At 44.1% G+C, this 24,128-nt stretch overlaps 1 protein-coding gene across 7 annotated transcripts in view; it reads right to left on the bottom strand.

Annotated features, from left to right (window-relative positions):
- Positions 1-8,388, bottom strand: part of CABCOCO1 (ciliary associated calcium binding coiled-coil 1) — a 66,643-nt gene extending 58,255 nt beyond the window's left edge. For 3 of the 7 annotated variants that reach the window (XR_010589235.1, XM_024101182.3, XM_005294309.5), the window contains exon 1: positions 8,234-8,388. Coding sequence is in view for 2 of the 7 variants with exons in the window: in XM_024101182.3 (XP_023956950.1) it covers positions 8,234-8,269 (36 nt within the window). In the remaining 5 variants the exon portion in view is untranslated. Of the gene's footprint in view, positions 1-7,791; positions 7,922-8,233 lie in introns of those variants that run through there. The other 4 variants (XM_065551882.1, XM_065551884.1, XM_042854773.2 and 1 more) reach the window with 3 other exon arrangements.
- Between the last annotated feature and the right edge of the window lie 15,740 nt (positions 8,389-24,128).

The raw sequence follows: 24,128 nt of genomic DNA, 5'->3' as shown, positions 1-24,128 counted from the left end.
ACTATATTACATTATCCAAAATTATTTAAACCATAGGCATCCCGAACTGGCGGTTGGTCATTTTTATTTCATATTTCAAGAAAGGCTTGTCGTCAACTGCCCCGGCTATGAGTGGTAATATTATGTTTGTTAATAATTTTTGGTTATTATTTATTATTAAGTTTAAAATGTATGGTTCCAAATTTGAAAAATAAGTAATAAGTAAAGTTGTTTGTATCATTCTAAGCATCTAAGCAGATTAAAATTTTTAAAGTTTTCTTGGAAACTGTTAATTATACAAAATAAATTAAGAGTACCATTTTAATGCATGTTTTAGCATTAAATCATATTCCAGGTTGTATCTGTTAAATAGTTGAAGATTTAAAAAATATTAAATAAAATTGGCCCAGTCTCCCCAGTTCACGACGCCTGTAGTTTAATTAATTTTATTTGAATGATGTTGTATGATAGAACGTTGGAAATAAACTTTAACGGGAAAGCGGATTCAAATTGCAAGCACAGTCCTTTTAGTAAAGAGAACAAATTTTCAGAAATATGTTTTTCCTTCATCAGGCAGGAAACATTATACAAGAAAGAGCAAATAACAGGTTCTATCTTGTATAATCTATTCAGGCTGATGAAGCAAGAACATATTTCCGAAAATTTGCTCTCTTTACTAAAAGGATTGTGCTTGCAATTTGAATCCGCTTTCCCGTTTATTTTCAACCTTGTAATGTGTAGCCTCGTTACTTCCCAACAATTAATGTTGTAGGACAGTGATAGTATGTACTAACGCTACGGCACATACCAAAATTCTTTGATATATCTATATTAAAGCGTTTTTGAGATATTAATTAAAAACTTGGAAAATATTTCAAATACTTTTACCGCAAAATTTCATAAGAAAAACTAATTTGCAATTTATAAATAAAAATTATGTATATTAAAAATACTTCTTACTTCATTAAAACTGTAAGAAACATGTTAAAATATTAAAAAATACTTTAATAATTTTGTGTAAAAAGAAAATGCAATCATTTTTGTCCAGAAAATCCAAAATAAATTCTGAGTACCTTAAGTGGTTAAAATATCACAAGCAGGTACATTATAAAAAAAAAGTGATGCTTTTGTTTATGGCTTTTTGAAGATCAAAACAAGAAACATTTGGATGCGGTAGCAGCACAAGAAGATTTGGCCATGGCTTCAACAAAAAAATCAAATCTGTCCCCCATGATTGATAGCCGATTTACGGAAAAGGATCTCAACGACATCTTTACTTTTGAATTTGAAAAGCCCAAATTTGTGGAAAAGCAAAGAAGAAATCGGCAACGTGCAAGGTGGAAAAGGAAGCGAATGGCGAGCTCAAACCATGTAGCTTCAAGACAAGTGAAGCAAGTGCCGTGAAAAGTTTCAACCTTTGGCGGCATGGAAAACGTAACCATCCTGAAAACTATGCGGCTCTAGTTACAAAAAAGGAGCAGGAAGATGAGGCAAAACAGAAAGCTGACGCGGCTAAACGACGTTCATCTGGCTCTTTAAAAACTCCTAGAGAAAAGATTTTTTGTGGAGCTTCATCTGAAAAGAAACTCAAAATTGAGCAACAAAACTTGACTCATACTTGAAGTCCTCAAAGATTACAGTCACCATGGATGCCAATACTTTCCATGAAGGGGTGATGGAAATGGCTTGCTTGAGTTCAACACCACTCATTACCTTCAGGCTAAAGAACAAAGAATTCCAAAAAGTTGCAGGTGAAATGGGTCGGCAGCTTGGCGTTTCAATGGGGCATGATGCGGTTCGTCATTTAGTTCTCAGCACAGCTGAGTCTGGTCGTGAAGAGCTCAAGAAAGCTTTGGAGCAAAAATTGTGCTACCTGAAAATGGATGCGGCAACCCGTGGAAACAGAGATTTCCTTGCAATCAATGCTCAGTAGTACGAAGAAGGAAAAGATAAAGCTGGGTAAAAACCTTGGACATAATTGACACTGAAGGGCATCACAATTCTTCGTATGTGAAAAGTCAAGTAAAAGCTATTTTAGAAAAATTTGGGATCAGTGAAATGCAAGTGCTGAGCATCTGCATTGACAATGCAGCAAGCATGACATGTGCCGTCAAAAATTTTAGCAAAGACAATGAAACCATTTCTACCTCTGAGAACAGGGATGTGAACAGAACTGAAGCTATTTTCCCTGGTGAAGGAACTAAAGGAATGGATGAAATCGAACTCAACATGGATGCTGCTGCACAATGGGTTAATGACCCTAGCCTCATACTTCCAACATGGCTTCACGAGGACGACTCAAAAGTCCAACTGATGAGGTGTGGTATTCACACTCTTCAGTTGGCAATCTGGGATGGACTGAACAAAGAACATTGGAAGAAATTTCTGGCAAAAATTCGACAAGTCGTTGTCAAACTATGAACCCCAAGTATTCTAAGTGTTCTGCTTGATCTACATGGGGTAACTCAATCATTGGATATTGTGCCTCGCTGGGGTTCAACATTTGCGATGATTGAGTGGCTTCTCGTTTTTCAACCTTACTGTGAACAAGTGGCTGCTGCTGGAACAAGAGAACTCAAGTTAACAAAAGCTGAATGGGACGAAGTGAAGAACCCGCAAGACCTCTTGGCAAAACCAAACCAAACAACCATGAATCTTCAAGCTGTCGATGTAACCCCGGGAATTTTAATGAAGGAATGGCGAAAACTGTCAAAATTCTTGCAAGAAAATGGTGGACAAATTGCAGAAGGAATTCTATCCTCCATGCAGAAACGCGAAGAGAAGCTTTTTGACAATATTCATTTCCTTGCTGGAATTTATGTTGACCCACGGTATCGAATTCTTCTTACCTCAAGGGAAATACCAAAGGCAAAGGAAGGGCTCCTTGATATTGCTCGATGACTTGAAAAACAAAATCTATTGCTACATTTGAACTCGGCAAAAGAGGTTGAAGAAAACGAAACACAAAAGGAGTAATCAACAATCGAATCTGCGGTTTCAGAAAGTTCACATCCTTCAGAAATAGCAGGCTGTTCTCAAACTTCCATCTCCACTCTGAACTTGTTCAAGCGTCCATCCCTGAGACATCTTCAACCATCAAGGGGAAATTGAGATAATTCAAGCATCAATTCTTCAGAAGATGATGACTTCGAAAAGGAATTGGATAAACAAGTAAGACGCCGGCAAATTTCTGCGATTCATAATTGTAATGAAGCATTATTTAAGAGAAACTTTCAGGAACATTGTGAGGCGATGGAGTCTATTGGTAGGTTAAAAGTTAAGTCGGTTTTTGAGGCCATTCACAGCTACCCACACCGCATTCAGGCTGCCTGTTGAATTGCTTTGAGCATGCCAACAACTCAAGCTAGTGTAGAGCGACTGTTTTCGGCTTTAAAGTTAATTTTAAATGATTTGCGGCAGGCTATGAAAGAGGGCTTGATTGCTGCAATAATTTTTTACAGAATTAATTATGAATTATTCTAGTTTGTATCATTGTTGATGACATTTAAATTGTTGTAAAAGTCTGAATAATGTTTTTTCAAAATTACAGTATGCACTTTTTTTTTTAAGTTAAAAATTAATTTGAGTCGGAGTGCGGAGCAGAGTTGGAGCGGAGCTGGAGCACGGAGTGGAGTCGGAGCACTCACTATTGGTGCCGGAGCAGAGCTGGAGCTGAGCAATTCAAAAATTTGATTGCTCCAAATCCCTGTTTGTAACAGATTTCACGCCGCCACTTAGTGTGTTCTAGCTGTAATTTCAGCAGCAGTACAAGTCTGTAGCTTGACACTAGTCAAGATACGCAACAAACTGCAACAGGTCAGTATTCCTGATAAAGAAGAATACGTGGCATCATCTACTGCCCATTTCAAGTGAAGAGCATTGGTGAATAACTAGTAAGACTACAACTGACTGTCAGTATTTAATTATGGAGAATAGAGCAAATTATTTAGAATACTAATTTTTTTTAAGATAAACATTTGCATAATTTAAAACATTACTATTATATTTGTAATGTAATGTTTCGTCTTCCTTGAAAGAAATTATCTAGCTTTGTTGAATATATAGTACATCTTTCTGCCTGTTGAATACAGCATTTTGAAACACTTAGTGTCTTTTGTCATTAGAGCATCAGATGGAAACACCAATCAGACTGCACAAAAGATGCAGGAACCCTATATTTCTGGAATTCCCCAAGCAAAGCTTCCAGAGTACTCAAATAAAAATGTTTGCAGGACAGTCATAAAGGTTAAACATCAAATATTGAAAAGCTTCAACTCCGAAGTGAAAAACAAATAAGCTAATGGTGGCTTAAAAAGTATACTATCAGTAATACCAGAGAGGGTCTCTCGACAGACTGGTGTATCCATGAGGCACATCTGAAAATTACTGCTGATATGATATCCTGGAAGAAAACTGAACTATGTCCCTCAAAGGAGACAGAGAAAAGTGAATGTAAAAGTCTCTGTACCTCTCAAAGATATTTATTTATTCACATTTATATGAAATTACAATATAAAGTACTCATCTAGTGCTTTGGGCACCCATGAAAATCTTTAAAAAAAATACACTAATAAATAAACAGACCCATCAAATACCTCAGATTAAATCAAGTAACTCAAGTGTGTAGAAACCTGAGCTCCTCCTCCAAAACAGTGCCACAGAAGGGCTGGGGGCTATGACTGTGGACAAAATGGAGGCCAAACAACAGTCATATAAAAGGTTGCAGCCCACTTATTACTACCTTATAAGGCATTTCATTATTAAATTAACTATCAAATATTTTAAATCCAAAATCTGTCTACATGAAACAATTAAGATAAATTGTTATTTAGGATTAGGAATTGTAAGAGAGCCTCCATTGTCCATTCCATTACTGGAAAATTAAAATCAACAGCCACTATTTTTAACCACTGTACTTCTCTTGCTGTCACATAAATAAGGAAGAAAACAAAAATAGCCACGTTAATTTCAATTCCGTTCAAAAGAGAGAAATAGATGTGTCACATACAAAGGACAAAAGCCTATAAGCTAAGAAATGGAAGTTTGTTCTCATATGTTGGTGTACATTTAAAGCAATAAAAAGTAGAAATAAACAAAACAAAAAATATCAGAAGCACTTGTGTCCTTTTAATAACAAAATACTGTATTTTTCTGAGATGCCACAATTCAGATTTCAAGAAGATTTTGGATCAGCATATATTTGTTCTGAAATTAAACTTTTACTATTACTAGACAATCGGAAGCTCTGAAAACAATTAATGATATCTCCGTAATAAAAATACCAAATGAAGAAATAAGACCCTAACTGTTTATACTGTATGTTGCAATGTTTATGATTCAGATGTTGTGTTTTCTGCTAACAGTAATCTATAAATGTATGTTTCTTATAAGCTCAAACAATCAAGACAGTTTAATCAATCTAAAACAAAACTGTGTATTAAGATCCTGCAGATGACAAAAGAGCAAAAATAATAGCAGTGTACCCAGTTTTATGCAGTGCACATGAATAACAAGTAACATTAGATTCTGCAAAACCAGAAACTTATGTAATTTAATGCAGAATGCATGATTTCACCAAGTTTGTAATCAAACAAATTCTTGAGACAATAGTATACACTATAAACTTAATCTAAAATACATTAAATGAACTAAGAAATTTGAGTAAAAGATTATAAAACCTAACAAAAAATAGACTGTGAATACATTTACTCTAAACTCTTTATAAGAATTGTTATAAAGTTGTATAAAAAGATAATACTTCTGTGGTATATTTCAAATACAATATATTTTCTACAACTTGCTTTCTTCTGTATAGTATACTTATTTTAAACTACAATTTAGTTGATTGAAGAGTACCAATTTTTTGCTGTTTTCCTGACCAAGCTGTTTACAGATACTAATATAAAGAAAAGTAATATTTTGGAAAGTATGTACATCTCTCATAAAACACTAGAATATTTAGTAATACATTTTACAGAAGAAGATGATTTCCTTCAACAAGGGCCTTTTAAATTCCCACTATCAAAGAGAGAAATAATCTTAGAGTTTTGTATAACAACCCATCACCACAGTGTCTGAGGGCCTAAAGATGTAGATATGTTGCACTCGCTGAAAGTTAACCCAGATCAACTGCTTGAAAGACAGCCATGATCAGGGGCGGCTCTATGTTTTTTGCCGCCCCAAGCACAGCAGTCAGGCAGCCTTCGGTGGCACGCCTGTGGGCAGTCCGCTGCTCATGCGGATTCGGCGGCGTTTCTGCAGGTGATCTGCTGGTCCTGCACCTTCACCGTACCCGCCGCCGAATTGCCGCGGGACTGGCGGACCTCCCGCAGGCACACCGCCGAAGGCTGCCTCACTGCCGCTCTCACGACAACCGGCACGCCGCCCCCCTGCGGCTTGCTGCCCCAGGCACGCGTTTGCTGCGCTGGTGCCTGGAGCCGCCCCTGGCCATGATAACCCTAGACCACCAATACTCCTGAAAGTGCAAATGACTGGAGCAACAACTCAGTGAAATAGGTCAAGCTGACACATTGTAAAGTATTGTCAGCACTTACCTTTTTACAGGCCAGTTCTTCTGTCTGCTCCACTTCACAAATTTGAGGAATTTAACTTTATTCATGCATTTAAACATCTGAAACCAACACCTCTGACTGAAATGAAGATCAGGTTTATTTTCTAAGGGAGCTCTAAAGAGAAGGACATGGAATCTGCATATTTAGGCATTTGGGTTTAAATAAGCCCCCAGAATGGACAGAATTAGCAAAATAACACTATTTCATGATCCCATCTGAAATACATGGATTTGGAGGTAGAAAGTTTGAGTTTAAGCTAACGTCGACCTAAAGAGGAATAACTTGTACTCTTGAGCTTCCTCTAAAATGCAGTCCATAGAGAGTTGTGTGGCTACCTGTGAAATCACTCATCTATCAGCCAAATCAGAGATCCTAGTGCAGAAAAATAGAGCATTCAGGAGGAATGTTGTGAGGATTTGTGAAACTCCCTAAAAGGCTTTGGGTACATAATTCAATGAAGGGATTACATGGAGACAAAAATATAATATCATCTGTAATCAATCTAATCTTGTTCCCATACTGTTCATGTCACTTAAAGTAATACTACATGCATTTCCCTCAGACCAACAATGAAATTCTAAAAATTAAGATGCATCTCTCAGCATGAATAAACGAAGAAAAATCTGTATATTGAAAAGTGTCTATAAATGACACAGCATATCCTGGGTACAATAAATATATAGCATAAAAACTTTAAGAACAAATGAAAGGTGCTGAGTAACAATAATAGACTTACCAATCACATAATTTACAAATCCACAAGCACTTAAAAGCAATTATAGTTAAGGACATCATAATTTTTACAGTCCACATAATATGAACTAATTATTCCTACTAAGTATGAAGTAAAGTTACTTTATCACAGCACAACCTTAATGCTAATAACCTTAGCTAGTCATTTCCTTGCTGTTAATGAGGCAATCTGTAAATTAACAGAGTTGTCTGTTACTAACACCAACTAATTTTAGAAGAGTTTTTGGTATAGGAATTTCTCAACTTGTGTATGTGTTCTTCTTAAACTCTTTTTATTTTAAATATTACAAGACTATACCATGCATAATACTTTCATTTCATTTTCACCAACATTTTTAATATGTACACTCTTCTTTTCCCCTTTTATGCAGCTAGCTGGAGAACTAGTAACATATCAAGGGTTTAAATAAACAGGATGTGGCTTGTCAACAAATTATTAAACAAAAGGAGTGAGCACTGCTGGCCAACCTCATTACAACAGTCCTACCTCCTGCAAAGCGCATCTGGGGCAAGCTCCTCACATGCAGGAGGCAGCTGTTAGCAAGGCCTGGCTGCACCCCTTCCCCTCAACCTGAATGCGGGGCTAAGTCCTGGCACATTCAATGTCAGAACCAAGCCTGGAATCGCCTCCCAGCCCCGCCCCCGCAGGAGCAGCGCCCGGCCCGCGCGGGGCTCTCTGCACCTCGGCAAACTTGCCACGGCAAACCCGCTCCGTGAGCCGGGTCGAGGAAGCAGCTGGTGCCGCTGAGCGGGAGGCTGCAGTGACACCTCCGCCCCAGCCCACAGGCGCTGCCTCCAGGCGGGGTAACGGGGCCAGCCCTCGCCCCGCCACATGCTGCCCGCGAGCGCGGGGGGCCCCTGGGCAGGCGGAGGGAGCTGGGGGCAGGGGACGCTCGATAAGGGGCGGGGAGCAGACGCGGGGCCGGTACCTGCCTGCTCTCCTTCCCCTTCGCCTTGGCCGCCATGCCGGGCGGGCCACGCGTCCCTGCGTTGCCCTGGGAGGCGGCGGGGGCGGCGTTAGCGCACGGGCAGCGGCGGGGGGGGGAGCAGCCCCTGGCCAAGGTCCGGAGCGACCCCCTCCCCACCCTACCCCGTGCGCTTCCTGGGAGTGCGATCCGCCCCCACAGCACCCATCCCCTGTGTGACCCCACCCGCCCCCACAGCACCCATCCCTGTGTGATCCCCTTGCCCCCACAGCACCCATCCCCTGTGTGACCCCCCCCCCATAACATCCATCCCCTGTGTGACCCCCCTACCCCCACAGCACCCATCCCCCGTGTGACAATGCGGTTCTGGCGGAACCCAACTGAGAGTGCCAACTCAGGACAAATTGCTCAAATAGGGCAGTTACAGCCCAAGGCTGGGGTTTTTTCCACCTCTAAGGCAAACCAAACCAGCCAGACTAGGAGGACTTCGGTCTCACCCCACTGGCTAACCGCAAGTCTCACAAGCAATCTCCTTAGACACTCCAGTTTCCCAGTACTCCCACCAGTGCCACTCGTTATGGGAACAAATGGTTATGAAAACCAATACCCCAGTAAAAGAAAAAAGGTTCTCCTGATCCCAAAGGACCAAGCCCCAGACCCAGGTCAATATACAAATCAGGTATTACCCACAAATCACGCTGCTGCCAATCCTTTAGAATCTAAAATCTAAAGGTTTATTCGTAAAAGGAAAAAGATAGAGATGAGAGTTAGGATTGGTTAAATGGAATCAATTACATACAGTAATGGCAAAGTTCTTGGTGCAGGCTTGCAGCAGCGATGGAATAAACTGCAGGTTCAAATCAAGTCTCTGGAATACATCCCCCGCTGGGATGGGTCCTCAGTCCTTTGTTCAAAGCTTCAGCTTGTAGCAAAGTTCCTCCAGAGGTATGAAGCAGGATTGAAGACCAGATGGAGATGAGGCGTCAGCCTTATATAGTCTTTTCCAGGTGTAAGAACACCTCTTTGTTCTTACTGTGGAAAATTACAGCAAAATGGAGTCTGGAGTCACATGGGCCAGTCCCTGCATACTTTGCTGAGTTACAAGGCTTATCTGCCTTCTCTCAATGGGTCCATTGTATAGCTGATGGTCCTTAATGGGCCATCAAGCAGGCTAGGCAGAGCTAATCTCAGCTTGTCTGGGATGTCACCCAGAAGCATAGCATAAGTTTGCCATACAGACAGTATAGAGCCAATATTCATAACTTCAACTACAAAACTGATACACACATATAGACAGCATAATCATAACCAGTAAACCATAACCTTGTCCTAGACACCCCATTTGACCCCCTTTATACAAGATTTGGGTGCCACTACAGGACCTTGGTTGCAACAATGATCTATACGGTCCCAGTTTGTCAATAACGTCACACCCCGTGTGACCCCCCCCATAACACCCATCCCCTGTGTGACCCCACCCACCCTCACAGCACCCATCCCCTGTGTGACCTCCTGACCCAGGGCCGGCTCCAGGCACCAGCCCAGCAAGCAGGAGAGGGGTGGCACTTCCCGGTCTTCGGCGGCGGGTCCCTCACTCCCTCTCGGAGCGAAGGACCAGCCGCCAAATTGCTGCCGCAGACTGAAGCAGCAGAGGTAGAGCTGATCGCGGCTTTTTTATTTATTTATTTTTTCTGCTTGGGGCGGCAAAAACTTTGGAGCCGGTCCTGCCCTGACCCCACAGCACCCATCCCCTGAGTGACCCCCACAGCACCGATCCCCTGTGTGACCCCCCGCATAACACCCATCCCCTGTGTGACCCCCTGACCTCACAGCACCCATCCCTGTGTGATTCCCCCTGCCCCCACAGCACCCCTCCTTTGTGTGACCCCCTCACCCCACAGCACCCATCGCCTGTGAGCCCCGCCCCCACAGCACCAATGCCCTGTATGACCCCCTCACCCCCACAGCACCCATCCCCTGTGTGACCGCCATAGCACCCATCCCAGGAGTGTGATCCTCCGCATAGCACCCACCCCTGGGTGACCCTCCCCCCACTCCCATAGCACCCATTCTCTGTGTGACCCTTCTCACACTCCGACAGCACCCATCCTGGGAGTGTGACAGCACCCATCTCCTCTGTGACCCACCCCCTCCACAGCACCCATCCTGGGAGTATGACCTCCATCCACCCCCATAGTGCCCATCCCCTGTGTGAACCCCACACACACCCACAGCACCATTGGGTTGCCAACTTTATAATAGCACAAAACTGAACACCCATGCCCCGCCCTTTTCCCGAGGCCCCGCCCCTGCTCCAAGGCCCTGCCCTTGGCTCAATCCATCCCCCCTCCCTCTGTTGCTTGCTCACCCCCACTCTCACTCACTCATTTTCACCAGCCTGAGGCAGGAGGTTGGGGTGCGGGAGGGGGTGAGGGCTCCAGCTGGGGATGCAGGCTCTGGGATGGGGCCGGGGAAGAGGAGTATAGGGTGCAGGAGGGGGTTCCGAGCTGGAGGTGGGGCTGAGGGGTTTAGAGTGTGGAAGGGGGTTCCAAGCTGGGGCAGGAGGTTGGGGCACGTGAGGAGGTTCGGGGTGCAGGCTCTGGGAGGGAGTTTGGGTGTGGGAGGGAGCTCAGGGCTGAGGCAGGGGGTTGAGGCACGGGAGGGGGTGTGGGTTTCAGGAGGGACTGGGAGTTTGGGTGCGGGAGGGGGCTCAGGGCTGGGGCAGGGGGTTGGGGTGCGGGAGGGAGTTTTGGGAGCAGGCTCTGGGTGGCACTTACCTCGGGCAGCTCTCCAGAAGCAGTGACATGTCCCTCTGGCTCCTAGATGGAGGCGTGGCCAGGCAGCTCTGCACGCTGCCTCTGCCTGCAGGCGCTGCCCCTGCAGCTCCAATTGGCCACAGTTCCTGGCCAATGGGAGCTATGGAGCTGGTGCTCGGGGCAGAGGCAGCGCACAGAGCCCCCATGGCCATCCCTCTGCCTAGGAGCCAAGAGACATGTTGACAGGGGCTGCTCCAGGCACCAGCGCACCAAGCGTCTGCCTGGAGCAGCAAACCGTGGTGGTGGCAGCGTGCCGGTCGCTGTGAGGGCGGCAGTCAGGTTGCCTTTGGTGGCATGCCTTCAGGAGGTCCGCCGGTCCCGCGGCTTCGGTGGCAATTCAGCGGCGGGTATGCCGAAGACATGGGACCGGCAGACCCCCCGCAGCCAGGCCGCCGAATCCGCGTTACCAGCGGACCTCCCACAGGCATGCCACTGAAAGCCGCCTGACTGCCGTGCTTGGGGCGGCAAAATACATGGAGCCACCCCTGCATGTCGACACTTCCCAGAAGCCGTGCAGAGCCAGGTAGGTAGCCTACCAGCCTCAAGCCAACTGGACTTTTAACGACCTGGTCAGCAGTGCTGTCCAGAGTCACCAGGGTCCCTTTCAACCGGGTGTTCTGATAAAAAAAACAGACACCTGGCAACCCTAACAGCACCCATCCCCTGTGTGACCCCCATACCACCCATCCAAGAATGTGTGACCCCACACACCTATAGCTCCCATCCAGGAATGTGTGACTCCCCCTCATGCACCCATAGCACCCCATCCCGGAGTGTATGACAACCCCCACACCCAAAGCACCCCATCCACTAGTATGTGACACACCCCTTCCCCCACACCATAACACTTCCCTGTTGCTGGAGTCTTTCCCTGTGGCAACTCTGGCAGCTCCCTGCAATGGGGAAAGTCAGGGCCGGCTTTAGGCCAATTCAACCAATTCCCCTGAATCGGGCCCCGGCCCTAAAAAGGCCCAAGCCCCGGTACGGCGTACCGGCAAGAGCCGGTGTGCTGTACCCGGGTGGCCCGGCTTCTCCAGGGGGCAATTTAAAGGGCCTGGGGCTCTTTAAATTGCCACCAGAGCCCCACGGCTGGAGCCCTGGGGTAGGGCTGCGGGGCTCTGGGGGCTATTTAAAAAGTCTGGGGCTCCCGTTGCTTCTACTGCCCCGGCCCTTTAAATAGCCGCTGGAGCCCCACCACTTCCCCAGGGCTCCCGCGGCTATTTAAAGGGCCGGGGCGGTGGAAGCAGGGGAGCCCCGGGCCCTTTAAATAGCACCCGAGCCCCAGGCTGCTGCTGCTGCTACCCTGGTGGGGGAGGGGGAAGGAGGAGGAAGAGGAGGGGGCACTTACCGTACAGGGTGGGCTGTACCCGCACGCTCTGCCCGCACCAGCTCCGCACCGCCTGCCCTGCCCGCAGCCAGCCCGTCTCCAGCCAGCCCCGCACCTCCTGCCCGCAGCCAGCCCCTGCAGCACCCCCTGCCCTGCCGCTGCCCGCAGCCAGCCCCGCACCCCCTGCCCACAGCCAGCCCCTGCTGCACCCCCGGCCCTGTCTCCAGCCAACCCCGCCGCACCCCCGTGGCCCTGCCTGAAGCCAGCCAGCCCCAGACACCCCCCCTGCCCACACCAGCCCTGCACCCCCTGCCCTGCCCACACCAACCCTGCACCCCCTGCCCTGCCTGTAGCCAGCCCCGCACCTTCTGCCCTGCCTCCAGCCAACCCCTGCTGCACCCCCCTGCTTGAAGCCAGCCAGTCCCACACTCCTCTGTCTCCAGCCCTGCCAACCCATGCCACAACCCCCTGCAGCCCTGCCTGAAGCCAGCGAGCCCACCCCACACACCCCTGTCTCCAGCCAGCCCCGCACCCCTTGCCCTGCCTGCAGCCAGACCTTACCTCCAGTCAGCCCCTGCCCTGCCTCCAGCCAGCCCCATGTCCAGTGGTGCCCTGCAGTTCCCAGGGCAGTAACCCTGCACACCTGCTTCAATGAGGGGGGCAGGGAACAGCTGGGACCCACACATGTGCACACCCTAGGGTGACCAGACAGCAAGTTTGAAAAATCGGGACAGGGGTGGGGGTAATAGGATCCTATATAAGAAAAAGACCCCAAAATTGGGACTGTCCCTATAAAATCAGGACATCTGGTCACCCTAGCACACCCCCAGAGAGTGGTGGGGACCCACACATGTGAAACGGAGCTCATTTCTAGTTCAGGCCCATCTTTTTAAAAAAGAACTTTAGATAGGGTTAACATACATCCGTATTTTCCTGGACATGTCAGGCTTTTTGGTTCTTAAATCGCCATCCGTGAGGAATTTTTAAAATTTTAAATTTAAAATTCCTCCTGGGAAAATATGGACGTATGGTAACCCTATTGGAACAAAAAATACATACTGTGGCACATCCCTTAAATCAGAACTTTTTATAGGGAACCGGTTGCTAAGAAAGGAAAGGCTTTTTTTTACATTTTGTTTTTTTTTAAGTTATCCCTGCTGGGCCCCCGCGGAAAATGTTCGGATTGGGCCCCGCACTTCCTAAAGCCGGCCCTGGGGAAAGTCTCCAGCAGCTGGGAGGCAGCGGGACTCTGCACTGCTAAAAACAACAGTATAGACATGATGCTAAAAACAACAGTATAGACATGGGAGGCACTCCTTGGGCATGCAGCCAGCCACAGTGGGGACATATCCACAGGGTTCAGTGAGCCTTTTCTAGCCTAAGTGGTGTCTCACTGTCTATCTACACTGCTACTCATACCTGTGCTAGCGGGAGGGGGGGGGGGGAGAGGCAAGGGGGTTCTACACACCACTGAAAGAAGGTTGCAGTGTAGACATAGCTTCTATGACTTATTCCCCCCTCTGTAAAATTAGGGTAATACTACTTCCCCAAATTGGAGAGATTGTGAGGATAAATTCATTAATAGTTTGTGTGATGCTAAAATACTATGGCTATGGTCTCAATCCAGCAAACCACTTTAAGCACCCCGTTGACTCATTGACCCAGCATTTACTATTCCATAGTACAATAAAAAAAATCAAGTAAATATCAAATAGCTTTGGAAGCAATTGGCACAGCAAACTACTTACAAATTTATACAAGCAAAGTAAATTTTAATATGTGTGTAATTTCAGGCACACGAGCAGTGCATTGACTCCAATGGGCCTACTCATGTACTTGAAGTTACATATATGTGTAAGTGCTTTGATTGATTGGGACCCATAAGTACAGCAGAACCTCAGAACTACGAACACCAGAGTTACGAACTGACCAGTCAGCCACAAGCCTCATTTGGAACCGGAAGTATGCAATCAGGCAGCAGCAGAGACCAAAAAAAAAAAAAGCAAGTACAGTACAGTAGTCCATTAAACGTAAATTACCGAAAAAATAAAGAGAAAGTTTAAAAAAAAAGATTTGACAAGTTTAGGAAACGGTTTCTGGACTTCTTTCATTTAAATTGAGATGGTTAAAAGCAGCATTTTTCTTCTGCATAGTAAAATTTCAAAGCTGTATTAAATCAGTGAAAGAACATTTTGTTCAGAGTTACGAACATTTCAGAGTTACGAACAACCTCCATTCCCGAGGTGTTTGTAATTCTGAGGTTCTACTATACATTTTTTAAGAAATGAGTTGGAAAACCCCAATACCCAAACCACCTTCCATCTCAGGTAATTAGTCTCCCTACTGAAGATCCCCCTGTAATTTCAACTGGACATATGTTTTTATTAACTTCCTGTACTAAATTGTTCTATGTTGTTCTAAAGGACAGTTTAGATCATATGAAGAAGGTGGCAAAAATCCATAGAGTTTCACAACAAAGACATGAAAGAGATAAAATATAAAGCCTCTTATAGAAGTGGTGTACCTATTCAAGGGCAAAAGGGCAGGGACAATGGAATCAGTGAATTTATATTTTTTCCCCACAGACTTTACATGTTCTTAAGATATAATAATAGTTTCTTATCTTTGCTTTGTATAGCACTGCATTGCTATCTTCTTTGGTCTGCAGACAAAATGAAACAATAATGTTAACTGAAAAGCCTAGTTTTGACTATTTAAATATACTTTTAAGATACTTTTTTCAAAGCAGAAATGTCTAACCTTCAGCATGAAGCATAATTATTATAGTATGTTCAAGACTGTCAAAAATAATGACAGCCCTTTCCCTAAAGAGTTTAAAATCTAAATGATAGACATATAGAAGATGGGGCATTCAGACCAAGAGGTAAGGGGCTTTTTAATGTAATATTTTAAATACATATTTTTAAAACTGTATTTATAACATTTGTTTATCTCTAGCTTTGAGATTAGAATACTACTTGTTGTACAGTTTGGGACACTGGCTCATTCTTCTGTATTGTATCAAATATAAGCTGCTTGTCTTCACTTTCAAGGCCCTTCACAGTCAATCCCCACCCTACCTATTATCTCTCATTCACTCTCCAGTTGTTGATGCTCACCTCTGATCAGCCCATGATATAAGCCTCCTCTGCTCACATGTTAAATTTTCACTCAAATACCTTTGTGCTTTCTCAGATGCTGCCCTTCCAACTTGGGAGGCACTCCCTGTAAATATCACAAAGCTACCTCATTGTTTTCTTTCAGTCCCTCCTTACTTGAGAATAGTTAGGCTGCTGGTATCAGTGCCTGTCACCACTATTGTCTTATTGTTTCCTTGTACTGTCCTGTCTGTCTATCTATCTGTTGACTCTTGTCTCATGCTTAGACTGTAAGCTCCTTAGGGTAGGGGCTGTGTTTTTGTTCTGTATTTGTACAGCTCCTAGCACAATGAGTCCATGACTAGGGCTCCTACGTGCTACGGTAATACAAATAATAACAGCAGCACTCACCTTGGATGTAGGAGATCTAATTTCAAATCCCTGTTGCAATGACTATTCAAATATATATACAAAGTAGAACAGTTTCAACAGGAGAGATTGAGAGCGACCCACCCCTGAATATCCCATAGCTCAGTGATTAGGGCACTCTTCTGATCCTCATCCAGCAGAGGGAATTGAACCTGGGTCGTCTATAGCCACACACTCCTAGCATTGATAGGCATCTACCTGGTCTTAACTCCTTTTGAGAAATGGTGCTTAGGCCATTGTCACATTCTGGGATGCAATCTACACCACTGAGGAGTTGTGTCACCACCTGCCCTTTAAACCTGGGTACCTTAAATGCTCTGCTGTGGCTCAAAGCCTGGACACCAACAGCCAGCAGACAAGCATGCATGGAGTGTCTGTGAGTTAAGCAGCTCTGGCTCAGCATTCTGATTCCAGCAGCCTGCTTGTCACATCCCAGCCATACGCGGGTATCTACCAGTCTTGGTTACTACTCTCCAACACTCTCCCAGTCCCGAATTTTCCCCAAACCGTGTGCTCTGCAATGTCCAGCCTCTTCCTGGACCATTCACAGGAATAATGATGTTTGTTTGCTCCTTTAAAGAGTCAATACCTCGCAGCTTGCCACATTAACTGGAGTTAACAATCACTTCAATTCAAATACAGCACTGGTTTGGTTTAGACTAAAATAGAACAAGTTTACTAACATAGATTAAGCCAATAAAATAAATATAGCCAAATAAAAAATAAAGGTAGGAGATGGTTACAAGTTAATAACAGTGAAAAACACTCTAAAAGTCTAAAACTTAATCTAGCCAGGTACAGCCTTTGTTTAAGAAGGTTTCTCTCACCAATCACTTTTAGATCAGCGTAGCTGACTGTCAGTCAGAACCTTACCCAAAAGTATAGGAGCTGGTTCCCCTTTGTCTTCCTCCTGAGGTGAAAGATAACTCAGGGTTCTTTGCCCCCCTCTTTTATAGCCCAGTGAAGAAGGATACTCCCCACCCTCAAAATGAAGTTCATTCAAGCTGTGAGGAAGGAAACATGGAGTCTGGTGGTAAAACAAGTTCTATGCTGGTTTCTTCCCCTGCTGGTGTTTGCTAAACTGCAAATTGATTTGTTCCTCACTCTCCAATGCAAATGAATGGCCTCTTGACACGTGGTTGCTAATTGATTCTGATGACACCTGACTGGAGGCACTGGCTTGTCCGTTGCCTGGGAGAAACCTGTTTATCCAGTCCCCAGACTTGTCTGGTAAACACATTTGTGTTCCACATTTGCTACATATTTGTATGAGCCCGTAGGTGTTTACCATGCACATACCTCACAAGAATATTAATGATCAGTGCATTATTAATTTTCCAATGATACCTTACAAGACACATGTCAGATATAGTTTATGACATTAATGAATTGGGGTAACTGAACTGGTCAGGCCAGATGAAACTCACTACCAGGTACCAATGAGCCCCTGACCCTCTTGCACTGGGATGTTGTTAGGATCACAGCCACACACACTTTTCTTGGCATTACCTACCAGCTAGCCTAAAAGGCTCCCTGCTCAGTTTGCTGGCTTTTGTGGATCTCATTCTTAAGTGCCTAACTCCCCTAGCATCGTACAGGAAGCCTGGATTCCTAATTTGGGACTGTGGATTCCATGAGGTGGCAGGGTGCCTAACAGTAGGTATTGCAATGATGAGCCTAAGTCCCCTTGTGTATTTAATACCTTGGGTGAAATCCTGACCCCATAGGAGTTTTCCAATTGACTTCACTGGGGTCAAGATTTCACCTCTTGTTGCTAATATGTCCAAAGACATATAGTTAACCCTTGTTAAATTATTATTCAGTGCCACCAATGTACTTAGTGCTGCACAGGACACAAAAAAGGCAACTCCTGTCCAGAGGAGCTTATGGCCTTATTTAACGCTTAACATTATTCTTGTTTTCCCCTGTATCAAATTTGTGAATCTTGACAGTGCATTCCTTTATAAAGGTTTTCCGGGAGATTCACTTAGAACTATTTTTATACAACTCTTGACTATCTAGCATGTAGATCTTCTGACACACCTGTCAGCTAAGTTATCCACATTTCTTTATTTTGTGCATCAGGTCTCCAGGTACAGACTCTTAAAATCAATTATACTGAGTGATGACAGAACCCTAAGAACTCTTCGTTCATGTTGATGGCACACTGCAGTACTACATGTACATTTACATTACTCCTAAAATGTATTACATGGTCAGGGACTAATATGAACTATTGATAATAAATACATTCAGTGTTGGCAGAAAAAAGCACAGGTCCCAGGAGATGGATTACATGTTCTTAATGGTCTTTTCCATATAATTTCTAAAAATTCTATTATCCTAAATTCAATCCTTGGCACTAACTATTTAAATCTTTTGGCTGAGATCAAGAATAGTATCAATTTATTATTTGCTTCTATCTTCTTGAGGGACTACTCCTTGCAAGGACAAGATGATGGAATCACTGATACAACTCATGTTTTCCTTCTTTCACTTCTATGAACTATGTTATTTTAATACTTGGCAGTTTGTGAAATTAACACACATCCTAGATAGCCCTAGTCCAGTGCTCTGAGTTCTCTCCCCAACTCTGCCACAGGCTGCGGGGTGACGCTGGATGACTCATGTCACCTATATGTGCCTCAGTTTCCACATCTGTAAAATGGGAATAATGATACAGACGTCCTATGTAAAGAACTTTGATAACTACTAATGAAAAGCACAATAACAACTAGGTAAGACTAAATAATAAATATGATATAATTAATTAGGAATCCAGACATTCCTACTCCCAAAAAATCCCTATTGATATTAATGGAAGCTTTGCCTGAGTAAGTACTGAGTGAAAATTAAGGGGAAGATTCTGGGTTGCCCTTCTTGAAGATACAGCACAGAAGAGACAGCCAAGGTTTGGGTGTACAGCAGGGGCGGGCAAACTTTTTAGCCTGAGGGCCACAATGGGTTTCCAAAATTGTATGGAGGGCCAGTTAGGGGAGGTGGTGCCTCCCCAAACAGCCAGGCATGGACTGGCCTCACCCCCTATCCGACCCCTCCTGCTTCTCGCCCCCTGATGGCCCCCCCCAGGACTCCTGACCCATCCAACCCACCCCCCCCCCCGTTCCCTGTCCCCTGACAGCCCCAGAACCTCTGCCCCTGACTACCCCCCGCAACCCCATCCAACCCCTCCTCTCATTCCTGACTGCCCCCCCGGGACCTCTGCCCCATCCAACTACCCCTTCTCCCTGTCCCGACTGCCCTCCGAACCACTGCTCCCGACTGCCCCCCGCCGTCCCATCCAACCTCCCCCTCCTTCCTGACTGCCCCCTGGGGACTGCTGCCCCCATTCAACCCCCCTGTTCCCTGCCCTCTGACCGCCCCAACTCCTATCCAGACCCCTGACCACCACCCTGAACTCCCCTGCCCTCTATCCACACACACCCCGCCGCTCTCTGCCCCCTTACTGCGCTGCCTGGAGCACCAGTGGCTGGCGGTGCTACAGCCACGCCGCCAGAGCACCAGGACAGGCAGCCGCGCTGCCCGGCTGGAGCCAGCCATGCCACCGTGCAGCACAGAGCACCGGGTCAGGCCCCGGCTCTGCAGCTGCGCTGCCCCAGGAGCTTGCAGCCCCGCCGTCCAGAGCATTGTGCTGGCGGCAAAGCGAGCGGAGGCCGTGGGGGAGGCGGAATAGCAGGGGAGAGGCCGGGGCTAGCCTCTCGGGCCAGGAGCTCAGGGACCGGGCAGGAGGGTCCCGCGGGCCAGATGTGGCCTGCGGGCTGGATGTGGCCTGTGGGCCGTAGTTTGCCCACTTATGGTGTACAGGATTGGAGTGGATGGGAAAAATCTGTCTCTAAGTAATTTGGTATTTTGTTCATTTTGTATAATATGTTGGGATGGTCATATCCTTGAAATTGTGTGTGATTGATTGGCTCTCTCTAGAAGAAGAGCTTTGCATGTTGTAAAAAACAATGACAACCTGGAGTTTGTGTTTCTTTTTCTTAAAAATAACCACGCATTGATTCTCTGAAGCTTATAGAAGAGAAGGGAAATATAAAACTGGACCACTTTACTGAGGCGAAATAATTGTCTCTGGATAGAACAGCTTACTGTGGTGTATATTAAAAAGGAGGAGTCAGGGGAGAATGATCAATTGCTATGTTAATACTCTTAAGTATGATAATACAAGATCTGCTATTAAAAGCCACATAGCACTGATGTAGTGCGGCTGTCACAGAGGGCAGATTTGTTATTGAGGGAATGAAACCTGCAGTGTTGTGCAAGTTACTAATCCTGATACCTGTTTTCCTGAAACCTAACCCACAGGGCAAGGATTTAATCAATTTGTTGTCATGAGTGGACAGCAAAAGGGATCTATGCATCAGATGTGATTGAGAATTCCACCTGCTTTTCATCCTGAGTTTACATACCTATGATATTAACGTGATTTTTGATGCTTAACCAAAGGTGAATGGAAAAGCTTTTGTAAGTAAAAATCTGCTTAAGGACTCTATCAATAGTAGGTTGTGTGTGGATATACTTGAAGTGACAAATACATTTGCATTTTGTAATAAAACTTGTGAAAATCAGTCCCTCAATTTTTTAGTGCCAAGCTAAGAAATTGTGGAGAGTTTAAGTTGGATCTGTCAAATTTGTTTCCACCTCTGTGGAACCTGCAAATCCTGCATTTACAAAAGTCAGTCTGGTAATTATATTGTAAATGGCTCCATATTATATATATATATATATATATATATACACAAACACACACACACTTAAATGCTCATTTGTGTGCACAAATGTGGATTTTGTGAACATAAGAGGCCCATGCAACAATTATGAAAGAGCATCTTAGTTGCCTGCTTTTGAGAATCTATCCATTTATATCTACACATATATTTTGATACTGACTTACTATCTTGAATTAAAAATAACAGAGGCTATGGCGCTCACCATTGAAACTGCAGATTGAACTCCAGTCTTCCACCCAATAGGAGTTTTGCTTGAGGAAGAATCCAGTGTTGGGCCCTTAATATTAAATAAGAAAAATGGAATTACTTAACCTTAAAGAGCTTGAACCTCCATTTCTTGCACATTGAAAATGTTCACCGAAGACAATGGGCATTTTTGTTGCAAAAGGAATGCAGGATCAGGCCCCAAATCTACTCATTACCTACCAAATTATCATAAGGAATATGGAGAATGTTATATTGCATCCAAAAGTCACATTTAATGCCCTATATTTTCTTTACACATTATTTCATGCAGCGTTTGTAATTCTGAATAATGTCTTTATGTGTTTGGATTAATATACAGAGTAAAAGAGGAAGCAATTGCAGCTATACTACTGTCAGATACAGAGCATTGCACAAATTGTAGGAATTCACAGTGTGTGCTTTACACGGAGCCAAACCAGTTCTGTAAAATACTATGAATAATTCTACAAAACACCACAGGATCCACCTCCCCTGAACCCCATTCAAACAGATTTCTGATTTTTTTTTTTTTTTTTGGACAGTGATTGGTATACATATGTCAGGGAAGGTCAGAGTTTCTGAACAGCAAGAAGCAATTATACACATATTGCTTCTCGAACTATAAATCACAAGCTTAGTGGGTAATGGGCAGTTTCCAGTTATTGTGACCCAACTAAGGCCCATGTTTTGTACCGAGCATTTTTGCACATTATAGAACATATAATGACAACCTTCAAAAAGTGGCAAACTGCTCAGACATAATGGCAAGCCTTGAAACAGCTGCAAGAATCCCAGGAAGTCTAGCCAGCATGTGGGGCATGGCAAAGAAATAATTTTATCATACAAGGTCTCTGAACACATCAGTAAACGTTGCAAAATAAGTTAGTTTTCCTCCTTGCTCCCACTACTGTATTGTGAGTTGTTCTCCCACAAATACTTGCAATGGTAGTGGATCCTACAGGTAATGTGATACAGACCTGACAGAATATGCAATACAGACCTGACAGAAAAAGTACTTTAGTTCATCTTATAGTTTATTAATTAAACTATAGGTAAGCTATAGTAAATTAAGGTAAAAAAGAATGCGGGAAGGGAGTGGAGAAAAGGGGAACATAAATATATGCAAAACATTCTCTACTACTATACATCCGAATGCAAAAATAGTTTAGGCTATACATTTTCTCCCACTTGTTACAATTTGTAAATTTTCACCAAACCCCAGGTGAGACAAATAGCTGTGACCGGACCCTCAGCTGGTGTAAACTGAATACACTGATTTGCTGAGACTGACCCATAGTTCCTTGGGTTGACACTCTCAGTATTTCAGTTACTTGTTTCTAATATGCTCTCTTAAAACTCTGCAAAGTCGAGAAATCCGAATGCTTGTTACAGTAATTGCAGGAATAATGGCTTCATGCTACAACCCATATTCACATGAGTAATCCTTACTCACACAAGTAGTCCCACTGAAGTTACTGGGACTACTCCTGGTACAATGAGTGCAATGGTTTGTTTTAATATCTAAACATAAAAGGTCATTCTGTGATCACCGGGCAATGTGATTAGAATTATGACAAGGCTGTGTAGTCTCACCCTTCCCCTTTTCTTCCCTGATTCATTTGAGGTTAAGGACAGATCTTGGCAGAGTACATTAAAGTAAAAGGGTTTCTAACTCAGTAATCAGTCTTGGGAGCACTTTCCTTCTTGGATTCTGAGTTTGAAATATATGCCGTGCAAGCAGATGTTTATAAAGAGCTGCAAGGAGGAGTTAATGTCCATATTCACTCCAAAAACATTATGTGCTTGCATGTAAAAAATGAATTTGCAGAGCTCTGGAGAGCTTAAGTATATCACTGCTAGTAAAAATTAAAACTAATTGAGCAGGGGAACCTGAGGCCAGCACATATATTTACATAGAGAATATAAGCACTCCTTTTTTTTAACTGTAGAAACACTCGGCTGTGATGTTATAAGGAACATTCATAGATTTATTCTAAAAGCAGCAGGTCAAATCTTTTCTTTAGATCTACATGTTGTATAACCAAGGTAGGGGGTGACATTAACCTCTTTGAGGAAACTACAGTCCACCCAAATTCTAGTATTCTCCAAAAAATACATACCTCTATATCTACATCCATGTTCAAAATGGGGGAGGGAGAGGGGAAGGATGGCACCCCTTCCATCCACTGTTTTCCCTTTTGTATAATAGCACCAGTGAGAAGTGTGTGTACCCAGAGTCAGTTTGGGCACCAATTCACACATCATCTATATCTAAATAACCAAGGGATATTCTGATCAGTAATGGGCAGAATTGCCAAAATGCTGGAGTTATACACCATGCAAGTTACAGCATACTTTTGATGGAACACAAACTTTTGTTTTTTGAGAATCCTGAGATTTTAAACCAGGAGCACTATCTGAATACAATGGGATCTGATTCTCCTCTCACTTACACCAGTGTACATCTGGAGTAAATCCATTTAAGTCGATGGAGTTACATTAGTGTAAATCAGCATGGGTTTAGTGTCTGATGTAGCTTCCCTTCTTCCCCGCACCCAAAACATGTATATATGAGGATGGTATTTTGTCATGTCTTTGCATATAATGCCCATTAGCAATACTTCATATAACAGGTATTATTTATCACTTATTCTTATTATTAATAAAGCACCCATTACTCTGGTACCTAGGTACACTTTACTTAGTTTAAATCACGAGCAAGCACTAATTTCCCCCCTAAAATAGGGAATATATATACTCTGAGATATTCAGTTCATGGTACACTGTAACAGCCAAAGTATAATTTATTCACGTCTGATTGGATTACACTACTCCAATAATTTTGTAGTTTCATCTGAGAAAAACCACATATTGATTCTCTAGTCTTCCCTTCCCATCATTTTTTTAGAAACAGTCTGTGGAAAAAACACTTCTCGTCAGAAATTGCTTATGGAGAAGGTATGTAAGGAAGTATGCTCAGAGGTAACAAGGCAGATTAAGACGTTTATCCTCATTTTGGCAATGTCATTTCCATGAAAAACCATGAATCTTTGTATTAAAGTGTTTTTTCCATGTGTAACTTGTGCAGGCTATGCCCTAATTTACCCTTTGATGACCTTGCAGTAGAAGGGGGAGGGATAGCTCAGTGGCAGGGCCGGCTCTGGCTTTTTGGCTGCCCCAAGCAAAAAAAAAAAAACAAGAAAAAAAAACGGGGCGGCCAGAGCGCGGGTGCAGGGGGACCGGCTTGGGTGGGGG

This window comes from Chrysemys picta, chromosome 7 (assembly GCF_011386835.1).
Source record: "Chrysemys picta bellii isolate R12L10 chromosome 7, ASM1138683v2, whole genome shotgun sequence".
NCBI classification, from domain to species: Eukaryota; Metazoa; Chordata; order Testudines; family Emydidae; genus Chrysemys; species Chrysemys picta.
The sequence above is the reverse complement of the archived record's forward strand: the minus strand, read 5'-3'. Positions and strand labels throughout refer to the sequence as shown.